This window comes from Hydractinia symbiolongicarpus, chromosome 9 (assembly GCF_029227915.1).
Source record: "Hydractinia symbiolongicarpus strain clone_291-10 chromosome 9, HSymV2.1, whole genome shotgun sequence".
NCBI lineage: Eukaryota > Metazoa > Cnidaria > Hydrozoa > Anthoathecata > Hydractiniidae > Hydractinia > Hydractinia symbiolongicarpus.
The window spans coordinates 4,788,041-4,804,407 of record NC_079883.1 but is presented as its reverse complement, the minus strand read 5'-3'; the positions used below and the strand labels follow the sequence as shown (position 1 = coordinate 4,804,407).

The 16,367-nt window shown below is 32.7% G+C and overlaps 1 protein-coding gene across 1 annotated transcript; it reads left to right on the top strand.

Annotated features, from left to right (window-relative positions):
- Positions 1-1,767: 1,767 nt before the first annotated feature.
- LOC130656376 (uncharacterized) lies at positions 1,768-15,918 on the top strand. Its single transcript, XM_057459214.1, has 18 exons — positions 1,768-1,934; positions 3,674-3,733; positions 4,036-4,174; positions 4,709-4,905; positions 4,993-5,132; positions 5,596-5,795; positions 5,949-6,119; positions 6,770-6,888; positions 7,788-8,812; positions 9,630-9,834; positions 10,142-10,545; positions 11,271-11,368; positions 11,459-11,551; positions 11,631-11,720; positions 12,165-12,319; positions 12,410-12,584; positions 14,564-14,676; positions 15,545-15,918. Exons 1-18 carry the CDS (start codon positions 1,780-1,782, stop codon positions 15,726-15,728), a joined length of 3,723 nt encoding a protein of 1,240 aa, XP_057315197.1. The 5' UTR covers positions 1,768-1,779; the 3' UTR covers positions 15,729-15,918.
- The last annotated feature ends 449 nt before the right edge of the window (positions 15,919-16,367 follow it).

The following is a 16,367-nucleotide window of genomic DNA, read 5'->3' as shown; positions in this document are numbered from 1 at the left end:
GTTTACCGCCTTCAACAAAAGTAAAGCGTGGAAGAAAGAACAGGAAAGATCAAATAAAAAATTACTGCAGCAAAATACGTGTGATGTACAAACGATTGGTTCAAAATTTAACTCAGCAGTGAATAAACTCATAAGGCCTTCATAAAGCCCAAAGTCGCTAACATTACAACCTCTTCCCAGAGCTTGTTAGGCTTTATATGCCGTACAAATATAAAAAAACCTAACAAATCCTGGGGACAAGGTTGCAAATGTTACTCAAACAAGTAGTGACTAAAAAGGAAAAAAGAAAAACAAACCACATTTCCAGAACATTTCGCCTGTTCATGATAAACTTAGTAGCGGCAAAAAGCCAAAAGACCTCCTAAAAACAGGATGTGAGGTCTGCACCATGCAAACAGTTAACAGTGTTGGAAAAAAGGACAGTTAGCTCATGTCATTCTCAACACCAGAGCTCTTTGAGATTTCGAGGTTTTAATCTCAAAGAGCTCTGGGGACGAGAATAAGCTCATGTATATATGTTGACGTTTTGAATCAGTTAAAAATCCAAACTATGATGAAGCGTAGCTTAGTTACTATATGAGGAGCGAAAAAAATCTGCACGTTCTCCAAAAATTCACAATCGACGGAGGGGGAGAAATTCTTCAACCTCGTCTCCAGGGCATCTTGTATCTTGTCTGACACCGTATCGCCACCCTGATGTCAGAAAAGATACATAAAGCCCTAGGGACGAGGCTGCAGCTTCTTTTACAAAATAATTTTGGTTAAATAAATCACAGAGGAGAAAAGCAAAATTCGAATTACATGATGAAAAATGCAGGCGTAACAAGTAGATTAGATAAATCAAAGATCCTTTCTTGTGGCGGTTAACTTAGTAAATTCGAGAGGGGTTCGAATTACATTTCAACTGAGGCTCAACCTTGTCCCAGACCCTTTTTTTTTTAATTTCATCTTGATGTACATAACTGCGTAAAAAGGACCTAAGAGGTGGAGCAAAAAAAACAACAAATTCTAAGTTTTCGTTTTGTATTCTCATACCTGTTTTTATAAGTTAACAATTGAACGAACAGTTTCACCTTTGCTATAATTCTTAGTTCTTTTGTTATTCCCTATTTAACCAGTATATAATTCTTCTAAATATATGAGGGTGGAAAAAAGATAGACATATTGGGCATATATAATAAGCTGTTTTATGAAGAGGAGAGGCTGTTTAGTTTATCCGTGAGGCAAAAAATGCCGCAAAACTTTTTTATTCAGGGTACCTTGGTCTAGCGCCTTCCCCCATAACCTCTACGGCGGAGTTTGCGTGGCGCGGAAAAACAAAAAATGGCAGCTGATATCAAAATAAACTGTATTTTTGCCACTTCTTTTTTAGTTTGACTCTTTATTTGATGTTTAGCTATATACTTTTAAAGTTTAAAAGTTTAATTATTTACGTTTTAAAATATATATGTTATATTTTATTTGTCTTAAATACCTTATTTCTATTTATAGCTAACCTAGCCAGAAAAAGCTAGCTATGCTATAGAGTTGTTCAGCCAGCAGAGGGTGGGCAGCTGATAAATATGTATCACATGCTCTGCCTGCGCAGGCAGAGAATGTGACACCTATTAGGTTAAAGTCATTGTAATTTGGTTAACAAATAATAAGGTTTGTGGGCAAGTGAAATTCAAAAATTTCGGCAATTTTACTAATTTGTTAGATTAGAAGTTCCAGCTGTCTGCATGCAAGTTGCACTTCTGTAGTTCTGAATTTGCCTATAGTTACTTTTAATTTTTATTAATGTTTAGGGTATACATAATAACATATATAATGGAAGCTGATAATGAATGGGAGTTATCCAAAGAAAATATCCACCCATTGCGAAGTGGTAGACGAATGAAGGACCTCAAAGAGGCTATGACTGAAGACTCAGTTGTGTTCCGAAATGCTATACAGTAAGTATCTTTTAGTATGTACATGTTTGATTTTATTGTAATATAATAACATGATGTGCTATTAAGCAGGAACAAATGTTTCATCATCATCTTCATTCTTGACGAGGGTGCCAATAAGCCGCATACGCCGTAAAAAGTGCGGGCGTTTTCGGGAGAGTTAGGCGTTTTAAAAAAAAATCAGGTATTTGCCCGAAAAACCCCGAAGAGACCTGAACAATGCCCGAAAAAGAAAAGAAAAACAGACACTAATGATTCAAAAAACTATAAAAATTAAAATAAACTTACTATGTGGTAGCGAAGTTCTTAAAAGAACCGTTTTTGATAGTTTAAAATAAGATTTACTTGATAAATAACTTTAATAACTCCTTTATGTTCAAGCGCCTTTCCAACTATCGTCCGCATGGTTTGTTACAAGGAATTGCAATTCGGGAATGTTCCGGGTGAGTTTCGGGAAAGTGCGGGCGGTTCCGGGCGACAACCGCCAATTTAATTCGAAAAGTCGCCCGAAGTCGCCCTTATATATGCGGGCGTTTGCGGCTTATCAGCACCCTCTTCGTTCTTGGTTTTACGTCCATTTTTGTGCTAGCATCGGCTGGATTGGAAAAAGGGCATTGATATACCCCATCATTGATCTTCTTAGATGTGCATATTTTACATCGCTATCCTTTCAAATAAAGGTGGATATACCCAGTCTATTATTTCCAGAAGGGGCCATGGCTTAGACCAGGAGTCCTAGAGTATTTAATGCTCATTCTGAGCTACCAGACAATTTCCTGCCAAATCCAACGGCCCGCACAGTGCACCATCTGCCCAGTTTCCCTCACATGGCTTGGGTTAACCCGGGTCTATGGTATCATTCACTTGCCCCTATTAAATTGCAGCCAAGGGGAATCGAACCCCGGTCTTGCACAATGTGTGAAAGTTATAACCACTAAACTATGGCGCTATTGATCGAATCTGTTCTAGACTGTGTTAACTCAAATTCATCTGCGTCAAGTCCTTGTCCCAGGAATTATGAAGTTATACAGGAAAAAAAGTTGGAGAAAAAATTAATGGGAACATGACATGGGAACTACTTTGCTTTGTACTTTGTACTTCCTAAAAAATATAGTGTTGTGAATGTATATGACCTGTTTTACCTTCAAATGTATGCATGTTTTGTTTCATGATTGGTTTAGTGGTGTTTGCGAAGGAACGTATGGTGGGATATAGTTAATGAAAGATAACTAATAGACTATGCTAAATAATGTCTCATATTAAAAAAGCTAGGATGTCATTTATGATCTCAAATACGATTAAAACTTTTATAACATAAGTGGTAAAAATGGTAGTCTGCAGAAACCGTTTGGAGCTGAAAAGTGTGATAATTTGTTACTAAGGTTTAAAGATTCGGATTAAAGCTTAAACATTCTTATCTTTGCGTATAAAACCATCCAAATGCAATGTTTAAGATTTATTGTTGTTTTTTTTACAAAAACTATTACGTTGGAATGTAATGAAGCTTAGCTAGCATCATCATTCTTTACTAAAATATAAAAACAGGATTGCAAAGTTTAAAAATCAACATATTTTGTTGTAACACTAACGCAATCATACAAAGCTTAAGTTTTCTTCTAAACATATGTCATATCATCAAGAGAGTCGATTGATTCAAACCTGTTAAACAAAGCTTCCATGTGTTCTTTTCTTGCTGTAACATTTCCTACAAGCTTCTAAGTTTTATTTCTGCTATTTTGCAGAGATTTTGAAACACAGCTAAGATGCACAGAAGGGGAAGAACAATTGGATTCATGGTACAGGTAAGAAAAAGATGGTTTCTTTTTTTACACATCTTAAGACAAGCTTTTTTTGTATCGTGGCTTATCTTAGTGTAGAATTTGAACTGTGAGCCTTTCAATTCAGAGTTCATATGATATTGAAACCCACGACATCAACTAGGCCACACTGAATACCCAAGGGACAGATCTCTGCGCAATGCTAAGTAGTGAACATGTTCTTATTGAACACTCATGCTGATGATGCATAGTACTTATTAACCGCTTTGGCTTTAGCTATAATTTTTTTTTTTACTTGAAATTTTGTAGTTTTTTTTTTAAACTAGCTATATTTCCTGGATGGAACAGCACTATGCTAAAAATTGGCAAGAGGCATTAGAATTGATGAAAAGATGTGTAGCCCACTACAAAAACAAGCCTGAATTCAATCAAAATGGCAAGCTTGTTCACATTTGGATAAAACTGGTAAGTGTGTATAGAGCTTAATTTAACAACTTAAAATTGATTGCATTTATGTAACTGTCAATTATCATAGTTATATTTCTATTTTTATTTAAAAATCATTTAACGGTTGTGTTCGTTTCAGCGGTTACTATCGTATATGGTATGGTTATTCTCACACTTTGATTGGCTGATCTTAACAAAATATGAGCTATATAGGCACATAAAATTTGTAAAAGAAAACTTAATAAACTTAAAAAAAATATTTAAAAGATTTTTTTTAGCGCTGTACGATAACTACTACATATAGAATTATGCCAACAGACATTTACCAAATTGCATTAAATAATAAGTTGAAGACACACACTACAAAATTTGTTTAATAGTTTTTTTTATTAGTCTTGTTTGTGCATAAGAGTGACAATTTCCTTTGATCTGTACATAGGGTAATTTCCTGTAACCTTTATTCTGTAGATAGGATAATGATACTTTCTGGAATAACAAAAAATAAGTACAAAATGTTTATCAACTGTAATCCGTTTGATGTTGTTTGTTTAGAGCGAAAGGATGGATGACCCAAATGAGATTTTCAAATATCTCTTTGATCAAGATATTGGTACATCATTAGCAATTTTTTATAAATCATGGGCTGAACATTTGGAGTTGATAGGTTCTTTCAAAAAAGCTGATGAGTTATATAATCTTGGGATTAACCGAAATGCTGAACCTGTTGGTATTCTTCGGCAAAGTAAAATGTAAGTATGAGGATTTTATTTTCGAAGTGGAATGTTACAATTACAGTTGAAAGAAATACAATAAAAAGCTGCACCAATTTTATATAGAGATTTTGATCATCGTATGTGTAAGAGGACTGAGACTGAGGATATTTCACAACCAGAGCAACAAAGTACACGAAAAGTTCTTGGTGCATTAAAAGTCAGTAAACATGGAAAAATTGGAAATGATAGAGTAAAACTGAAATGTAAGTACTCATTCAAGATCAGTGTACCCTGTTAGATAGCAGTTCAATATTAACTACGTAGATAACCCCATGCTATACTTTCCTCATTTTTGCATATCTTTTGATGCAGCACCTTTTTTTTTGGATCAAAATGTTTTTACTCCTATTTAAATTTAGCGTGTGTGGAACCTTTTGTATGCAGATATATTGAGAGAATTTGTACTAGCAATTACTAAAATGTTCGTATAAATGTTACCTTTTTACAACAATATATTTTTCGTTAGTAATCGAGAGTTAATTCAGACACAGTTTAACTGTAATTAGGTGCAGCAGTATTGAAACTTGTATTTTGAAAATTTTACTCTTTCACACTCTCTTGTACACAAAAATAGCTCAAAATTAAAAAAAGGGCAAAATAAGTAAATAAAAAAACATGTCAGTATTTTGGTGTAGACATATAGTTAATGTTGTTTCTCTTTAACAGCAAATAGTTCCTCAAAGGTAAATGCTGGAAGCTCTCATAGCAAGTCCAACAAGCATTCAGGGTTTGCTATATATGGAGATGAAAACCCCACACCAGCTCTACCTGTTGGGGCAGGCACTGGTCAAATAAAACAACTTCCTGTTGACCCTGCAATACATAGAGAAAATCAAAAGAAAATGGAAATGCTAAAAGGAGCAAGGGTGAGTTGCATATGCAGACTCTTTTGTGACAGAGTTAAAATGTTTATTGCATCAGTAAATTCCAAAACAATCATGTGGAATATGTATTGTGAGCAAAATAAATTTGTTAGAATGTTTTTATTTGAAATAAATCTATGCTAATTTTTTACGTAGGTAAAAGGTGTAGGTGGTGTATCATCTGTCTCGCAAAAATTTAATATATATTCTGAAGAAGAAGCACTGCCACAAAACCCAACACCAAAACAAGTTATTTTGAGTGCTCGTAAACCACTAAGTACAAGGAAATCCGAGAGAGATCCATATCGATTTTATGACCCCAATGAGGTATTTATTTTCCTTCTAGGAATAATTTAAGTAGAATTGCTGTCCATGTTTCATCATTTTCTGCATTCCAACATAATTCTTAATACTTAAACTAACAACTTGCAAAATAAGGAAGGAAAGGAGATACCTGTCAGTGGAATAAATAAGTTACGGTGAAGGTACACAAATGTTTAGAGTTCACTATGTCACAAAAGAGCACATATGAAGTATAAAACCAGAGATGACATTTGATAATGCTTTCATAAATTCTGTCTTATATTTTTTTCATAACATCTAAAAAGTGCTGCTTTTAAGATTTTTGCGACTAATTTTGATAACTTGAGTGCCCGGATGTCACAGTAATAAAAACCAAAACTTATAATCAAAATAAGCAAATTTCATTCCATAACACATCTCAATATGCTGAAGTAGCAACAACTTTCTTACAAAACTATTTTATTAAACCTGAAATAGAACCATACTTTTGCCACTGTAGTGAACTGTACAACTACAAATCAAAATATAATTGCAATCATTTTTTCCGCTGGTAGATGTATATTTTGTGAACTCTAGATCTTGTTTTTAAATCCTCTGACTGTAAAATTGTTTTAGTGCCAAAATTACACTATTCTTGTTTTCCTTTTTATTATTATTTTATTTTTAATTTTTAGAAGTCTGATCCAAACGTTGTTCTAAAGTATTGCAAACATGTTATTTATATGGGTTCCAAAGAAATATCATTTGAGGAATTAAAATCAGAACTTCCGAAATACTCCAACACACATTCAAGGTAAGCATTAAAAAAACAGTTTTTTTTTATATTTAAAAATTTTAAATAAAGTTCAAACATATCACCTAAGTATTTCGACTTTATGACGAGGTAAAATTTACTTTTACCTGAAGTAGTTTTTGAAAAAATAAAAACTAATTAAACAGTATTTTTCACTAGTAGTTAATGTAACAACTTTTTTTTTTTTACTTTTGTAAACAAGAAAACCCTGCATCTTTGAGATATTTTTTTGTGTGTGTGCTCTATTGAAACGAACAAATAGAGTGATGTTATTAAGAAGCCAGGGGTGTTTAACAATTTCTGCTAGAAAGGCAAAATAACATAACATAAGTGAGGAAATTCGACATCAGACTATTCAATCAAGGGATTTTAGACTGAATTTAGCATTTAAAGTAAAGCTTTGGTAGCCTTGCTTCATTCACAACTTAAAAAGAAGAATAAATAAAAATAAACCTGAAACAATGGAATTTTATATCACTGTTCCCCATGCTGACATAAACAAAAAATGTGAATAAAATTAAATCTTGCCCAATGATCTGGAATTTTTTTTCAGTATATTCAACCCTTCCACAAAGTCCATTTTTTTAGGAGCGCAATATATTAATATATTTCATGGTGACTCTGATTAAAATGTGCTCTCTCAAAAAAAATGTTTTTATAAAAGATAAAGATTTTAAGGAACTAGTTAAATTCTTTTAAAATTGTTTTAAATTAAAAAAAATATTTTTTGAAAAGTAAAAGATAGTAGAATAAGATAATAAGTCTGTGTTTTATCAAGAGTTGCAAGAAATGCTGGACGAATAGGATTTGGAAATCAAACAATTTTCCCTTGCAAAAAAAAATGATTTTGCTTTCTTTGTTCTGTATAAAACACAATAAAGATTTCTCTATTACTTTAGGAAAGGTGTACGTTCCAAACTTACATTTGCAAACGAACCAATCAAGAATCAAGCATCTGAAGCACCTGCAATTTCTGAAGAAGCGTGTCTAACCACCATAATTGACAATGACGTAAATGATGAGTTTTTTGATGCTGATATAAAATCTGCTGCTCCCTCAGATGTTACATTAATTCTTAAGACAATGGGCGAAAACACGTTTGGGCTGCCTAAGTACGAAAGCACTAAGATTTTAAACAAAATAATGCTTCCACCTGTTACAGATGTGCACATGAAAACACCAAATACGAAAAGCAGCCATCAAAATACTGACATTCTTATGCCATCACCTGGTACTGGTAAAACAGATTTTATGCTGTCCGAGCTTGATCAAACCCGTACTATAAAACTTAATAATATGGGAAATAACATTGAAAAAATGGAGTTTGGATCACCAATACAAAAATTAAAACCAAGCACTCAGAATTATTTAGACGAGTTAGACAAGACAAGGCAGATTTGTGTAGATAACGTTGGTAGCAGTATTTCACAAGATATAGTCAATAAAGTGGAAGCTGATGAACTGGAGCAGTTAAAACAATTGAGTGCACTCTCAGGTGTCACGTTAGATATTTTTGGAGAGCAGAAACTGATGTTGCAAAATAAGGGCCAATCAAAACCTGTAACAACGTCGTGCACTGACAATGCAACATATCCTGACAATGCTATGCCTGATGTGCAAAACGAAAGTTTGATTGCACAGTTAAAAGCATTGAATGCTTCAGAAGATTTTGAGACCAATTCAAAGCATTTATCTGAAATGTGTTTTCAACAGTCTGTTTTGAGCAAAACACCCACGATGACATACAAAGGAGAAAACTTATGCGCACCTTCACCAACGGTTTACACACGAAATGCGATGAGCAATGTGAAGGCAATGTTTTCTGAATCATTTGATCAGGAAAAAGGCAATATTTCCTTTGATGGCATGCCAAAGTTAAATTTTGACATGTACTTTGATGATGGTGGTGCTGGTTGTGCACAAGGTAACTCTTTAACCCCCTTCCCCCCCTTCCATTTTTTCATGTAATAACTTCTGAAGCATAGCGTCTTAGGGGTTAACATTTTGTGACTTTTTATTAATTATTCAGGATAGTGAAAAAACATGTGTTATGTTGACATGATTTTTCATCTTCCTGTCCTGTTTTATGTTTTCTTGGTTTATGTTTTCTATTTTTTTATCTAATTTTATGCTAATAAAATGTTTTTCTTCTTCTAAACAGATTTAGAATTGCTTCGCCTTTGCATGTCAATAGGAACCTTTACATGTGGTTGTAGTAACAGAGGTTGTCATTCACACAGCAATGCAAATCAAGCGTGAATCTAAGATAAAATGTGGTTCGAAGGGTTTTAGGCAATATGAAAAAAGACATTTAGTTTCTTACCTATTTCAGTATTTCAGCCAAACTTGCTATAAAAACCATGCGTATAAGACAGCCACGTGTTTCAGACAACCACATTTAGGTCCTCACAATGTGTCATTTCCTAGTCATCTGTTGTACCTGCCTGAGATGACCACTAAATTTAAGTCCCCGGAGTGGACACAGGTTCGACTGTATATAATTCCAAAATAATGTATTATTAAAGACAGATAATAAGCCTAAGATTCGTAATAATTTCTTTTTTTTTTAATAATTTTTGTAGTTTGTTATAAGCACATAATGAAAAAAACGAATGCGATAATTTAGATAAAAATCAGCAAAAATTAAAATTGTCAATGTGAGTTGACGCACAAGACAGAAAGTCAATGTCTTGCAATGTGTTTTAACTTAAATAATTTCTTAATTTAACTTTTTTATGTAGGCACAGAAATCACTGATAATTTTGGAAAACAACAAAATAGCAAACAATTCTCGATATTCAGTGATGCACCTGGGATTTCAAAGTCAACAAAACCATTTCAAATATACAGCGAGATTGACGAAGAAATTCCTCAAGATAAAAATAAAAACAAGAAACCTACGAAACCTGCATTTGATATTTTCACAGACAAGAACGATGTTTTGGAGTATGTATCTGTTTTGTTTATATTGTTAGGCAATATATAAATTCACAGTTTTTTTGGCCATGTATTGTTGACGAAATATACCAAATCCAGGTATATTTTTAAACCATAACAAACGAAAAAATCACAAAAATTTAAAACAAGCTAGTTGCATGTTGTACCATGCGCACATTACAGACTTACGGCCTGTAAATGCCTTGGAATTTGTAAAGGCAGTCATGCTAACTTCAGCAACAATGAAAATTATTAAAGAAAATGAATTCTGCATATGTTTTAAATTTTTGTAATAGTTTATTTTAATTTATCATAGGCAGTCAAATGATTATCACATGAAAACTGATCCTACGATACCAGATGAAGAAAAAACAAGCTATATAGGCATGCCTACAAGGCCAGTTTCGACTCCCGCGTCATCAGATTGGTCTTCTGTGACATTTGGCCAAAATCTGAGTGAGATTACTACTGGAATAAAATTTATGAAGCCAGACATCTCTGAATTGCAATCTCAGTCCAGTATCAACTTGAGCACTATTCAAGAGCGAAGCAATGAAGATGTGTCAGAAAAATTCGAGTTGTGTATTGACATATACTCCAATCCTCTGAAAACTCATTTACTTTCAGGGGTTGAACCTCAAATAAAATCATCTCAAAACTTCTTACTTGTATCCGGACCACTTCCAAAGTTACAAGGGGCAAGCACTGAACTACATCTAGGTATCGTATTCGTCTATCACAGTGGATTCTTATAAATGCTTTCTATATAACGAACCCCTAATATAGTGAACTCTCGATTTAACGGACCAAATTATAATTCAAAAAATTTCTACTGTCGTAATAACAGGCATTTTATCTAGGAAAATCTTATAGATTACATTCAAACCCATGTTGATAAAAGAAACATGTGCGCGAACAAAGTTTTTAACCGTCTCGTGTTTATTCAAATTCGTTATCATTTTGCTTTTGAACAGGATCCTAGGTAAAAATACGAATTTAAAGCGCTTTAGTTTAAAAAGGTTCTAACTAAAGGATTTATGCCAAAAAAATTGATTTTTTCTCACCTTTCGATACAACAAACTCCCAATATAACAACCTGTTTTTTATTCCCCTTGGAGGTTCATTGTATCAAGAATCCACTGTATTTAGAAAATCTTGCTGATATTTGCCTTCAAAAATTCGTTCGAAGTATGTCAAAACATAACTCATGTCAAAGCATTATGGTATATGCATAAAAAATTTAGATAGTCAAAACATGAGATCTTTTTACAACATTAATGCACTCCTTCTGGAAGTAAAGTTAATTCATAGTGGGTTGTTTTAGCGTTGATTTCTATGCTGTAACAAGCTTTGGGTAGATGATTATCTTGAATTTCAAGTATAAGGCAGTTACTGATTGCTCTGTGTCTCAGATCACATCAATGATAATTTCTTAATATTTTTAGGTCCGAGACATATCCGCATCAATAAATGTTTGCTTAAAGGTGGTCTTTCTGCTACATACAAAGCAGTTAACCATGAAAACCAAAGTGTTTCATTAAAGGTGAGCAAAGTTGTTATTAATACTTCATTTCTGTTGACTTGCTTAACCAAATATTTCTTGTTTAACCAAATATTTGTCTTGTTTTTTTAGATTTCAAAGAGTGATGATTTTGAAATATTATGGGACTTTTACATCACTAATGAAATTTACAACAGACTGTCAGCAGAGTTAAACCAAGATTATGTAAGTCTCTTCTGTTTATTTGATACAAGGTTTGAACTTCCTGTGACAGCTTGTGTATTTATTTATTTATTTTTTTCAGAAAAACAGTTTTGTCCATCATAACATGCTATATAAATACTCTGATTGCTTGTGTGTAGAAACACAGTTCTACAGTGAAGGAACATTAAAGGTTGGTGACAATAAAAAACCAGATATATTTTGAAACCAATTTTACCCCAATCCTTCCCCTATTTATTTTTTATCCCCTTAGTTTAGTTCCCCTCCGCCCCCTCCCCTCCACCCCCTCCCCTCCACCCTATTCTTACAGCTAAAACTGATACTGATAATAGCGAGCTTGCTTAAAATGTTCTTCGCAGTTTTTTTTCCATCACCTGTTACTGGTTTAGTCCAAAATTGGTCCAAAATTAAAACTGCTCTGTTGGCGACATATTGACATATGGAGCGATAATTCACATCCGTTTTTAGTCAATATCAGGCCAGGGATTTTAAAATCCATATTTTCCGAGTGTTATTTAAAATCCAAAACTGTTGAGCCTTGCAGGGACTTGTATAAATATTTGCTAAATTTTTATATATATTATGTTATTGTACCTTCGTTGTATGTATTTTGTAGGATTTAATCGAATTGCACAAAAAACACAACTGCGCTATTGAAGAACCTCTTGCCATGTTGTATACGTTCGAGATACTTCGTATTATACATACTATGCATAATATCAACATCATCCATGGACGCATATCCCCAGAAAATTTTCTGCAAGCTAATTGGTAGTTCAATATATTTGCTATATTTTAATTGGATCATTTTGGGTGTTTACAATGGTATTTTTTTATTTCTTGGTTATTTTTTATGTTTAGTGATTTGACGGAGGCTGGTCCATTGGCGATGAGGTGTTTAAAGTTGAAAGATTTTGGCAGCAGTATAGATTTATCTTTGATGCCTGATCCAAATAATGTGATGTTTACTGGTTCCAACAACTCTGACTCCTTCGAATGTGAAGAAATGAGGACCGGCAGACCATGGAAATACCAGGTAATTGACAGCCATGTAATTTTTAACATGTCTAACTACTGGAATCAATAAAGTCTCCAAAAATAAATTCTCTGGATGAAGTACTCAAGAAATTATTTTTGAGTCAGGGGAAAACTGAGGCGGTTGAAAATTTTTCTTTTGTTTATAAAATTATTAAATAAAAGTGTGAATTACTATTTAATTTTATTTTAAATATCTCATTGTGTAACATATGAACGTGTGCTTTTGGAACACCAAATTCTGCAAAATCCTGAAAATAATGGTTTAGACCTGCAAAGTTTGGGAAAATAGTCATTGTAGCAAAAAGCTGATGACGTCAATTTGTATGTGTGTTTTTAACGTTACTTCAATGTCCTCATGTAGATCATCTAATGGATTGTAAAACATGAACAGCCAGTGTTGTTTGTTTTTATACTTTTAAATTGTATTAAAATCTACTGGTTTTGCTGACGAATCAAAAAAAAAAGTAAACTTCATAAGCAATATGACCATGAATGAAGTTCTTGATGTTGGCAAAATAAAAATAAAAATACTGTGTTGCTACTTTCTTCCGTTCCTCAAAACAACAAAATAACGTATTGTTTTATCTGAAAACATTTCTAACATATATAACACACAGTATACGCAGACCGGCAACACCTTTAAAATACACTAAATAAACTAAAAATTGGCGCCCTCCTAACCTAAGTTTTAAACCCATGAAATGTATTGGGAACTTCCTTATTCGCGAAATGCACAAAAATTAGTTATACTAAACAATTATACTGATTATTTCTATATTATAATGCCTGTATACGTCTGTTTGTCTGCCTGTCTGTCACGCAAAATGGTAGCTTAGCAGCGCAATAGAGAGAAGCACGCAATGCGGTATAAAAAGGACGGGCGAATCCGTGGATTTTCCACGGGCTAACGACTAGTTTTATCTATTTAACTAGAACTACATATGATATATATGTGAATTTAAACTTTAACAGTCTTTATTTCTCTAACATACACGCTTTTGAAAAACAGTATAAATTGAAAAACAAAATCTTGACATCAAATTTTTTGTTTTCGCAAAATATTAGAGCTTGCCAATTAAGTACCTGCGGAATCTTTGACTTTTTTTAAAAAAAATTATACTTTGCGCATGGTATTACACTTTTTCGGACGGAGTTATTTTTTTTGTAAATTTGTGGATGTGATAACCTGCATGTATGAGTGGTGTAAAATTATTAGTTATAAGAGTTTTAGTTATATATTTATTTATTACATGTTCGTGACTAGGTGGATGCTTAGGTGTTACTAAGGAGATATATCGGTCCTAGGGATAAAATATAGACCAGATTTGAAGAAAGTATTGATATAGAGAAATGACATTATTTCTGATTAAATGACGTCATTAAAATTCTTTTATTGATTTGAAACAAATTTCTTTTCTACTCCGTAAATAAGCCTACTAACATTTCAGGTCAGTAATGCGAGAAATTTAAATTTATTGAGAAATTGGGAAACTGGTCTATTTTAGCTGTGTAACGTCATTTCTGATCCCTATGACGTCATCGAAATATTTTTTTTTTACTTGAATTCCGGATTTATGACCAGCGTCCGTTTTATCCCCTCTCCCCCTTCCCCGGACTAAAAAAGCCTGGTGTTAATAAATTAAAGGTAGAAATTTTAGCTGTTGTAATCTTTTTTTACTTTCCAATACTTACTTAAGTACTCCAGTACTTGATTTGAATAACTTCTGAAAATCTTTTTTTTTTTCTATCTTTTTGGAACACTGTAGAACACTGCAGAAAAAGATGTTTTTTGTATGAGATTCGAGCTGTTGTATAAAAAACACAATGAGTTTAGTGAAAAAAACTGGAAAATGAATTTAGTGTTAAAAAATGAGTGAACACCTTTTTGTTAGTAAATTGTTGCTTTCGACAGATGTTTCCCAAATCTTGCGTTAAACCATAGAAGCTGTGGTCACACACTGTTGTTGCTTTTGTTAGGTTGATTTATACGCAGTTGCTGCAACCATCCACGTGCTAATATTTCAAAATTTCATGAACACTTATGTTGAACCCAAGACTAAACTGCTACGCATATGTAATCCAATGAAAAGGTATGCTAGATTTTTTACATTGTCAGCACTAAGTCAGCAAAATCTTTCCATTGTCGTACAAATTCGGGAGTGATGCAAAAGAAACTTTTTTAAAAAACCCACGAAAACTTGGTAAATATTTTTTAGCAATTTCAGGGCTATCCTAATTATATATATTTTTTGGCAATCCTTATTTTTGTAACTCTTTTAATTAAGAGAATTTGGTTTGATATTTCTAGAAATAATTATGGTGGTTTTTATAATGTTAGATACCAAAAAAATAGCTTTTTGAATATAATTTTTACTAAATAACTCTGTGCCATAATTTAGATGATAAGTCTAAGTTTATTTTTGTTGGTTTTGATATAAAATTAAATTGAAATTGTTTTTTTAACGAATCTGACGAATCAAAATCGTAATAAAGCTTCCAACAAGTTCTAATAAGTCTGGGAATTAGAAAATGGTTCTGGAAAATGTTTTTTTGATATTTGAAAATTCAAGGCAATATCTATAATTGATTTCCCGTGCACTTGTTTTTCTTCATTTTAAACTTAATTTTGTTTAATGTTTGATAATGAATCATGCAGAAAGGGAATTATCTCACTTTTTACATTCCTAGTTGGTCATGTCGAAGTGATTATTAGGTATCTTAAATAATAGTTTTCTTATGAAGTCCTGAACTTCCAGACTTTTTGGGCAAGTTGAAATTTTTTATAACGTGGACGAGAAAAACTGTTAATACGAAAGTTGATTTCGTTACTTTTTGTTGAACATTTTCGTTAGATTTAAATTTTTCTGTGAAATCCTGAAATTAGCTCTTCTTTGAAAATCTCAATTTTAATTTAACATTTTTTAAGACAACCTTTTTTAAATAAATACTCTGTTTTAGCGGCTGGAATACAGAATTATGGTCGAGTATTTTTTTGCATTTGATTAATCCGTCGTTGAGTACAAATATATCATTCACGTTGTTGAGTGAACTGGCTAAACACTTAACCACAACGGAAAATATAAGCAAGCTGGAAGAGGCGATCATGAAAAAAGACGATTTGTTGATGATGAATGATGAGTAAGCACTTTTGACAGCGTCCCTAATCACTGGTATGACGTAATGGTTCGTATTGAATGAAAGTGCAGAGTTTAATTTTTCGATTTTGTAAGATAATTTTAATTTTAAGATTGAACTGTAATATTTTCGTACCTCATTGCCATAACTAGTATATAGAAAAGTAGGTCATCTTACAGACCCACATAACAGAATAACCTAGAATTTGGTTAATAATTAGAAGTTTTAAAGAAATAATTACTCTTAATTCCTCCTTACTTCGAAGCCTTTCTCATTTGATTTTAGGTGCGCGTTGTTTTTCATTGAAATAGTGCTTTTGCGTAACTTTAAAGCAATAGATTCGATTGAAAAAAATAAGTAAAAAATGATAGTGTATTTCAGCCTTTAAGGATGCCTCTAAATATTTTTGAGTCATGTTTCCCGATTTAAAAATGACCAACTTGGTCGTAACATCATCTAACAAACTTCGTTAATAACGCCATTTTCGAAAATTTACAGCTTATTTTCATATTTTTTAAGCGTGGTAGGCTTAAAGAAAGGAAAAAATAGCTCAGTTTTATATTCAGGAATAATTTCCAATTTTTTGATTAAGCTCGGAAACCTTTTACAAGCCCAATTATGAACCTTGTTTTTGGGAACAAACAGT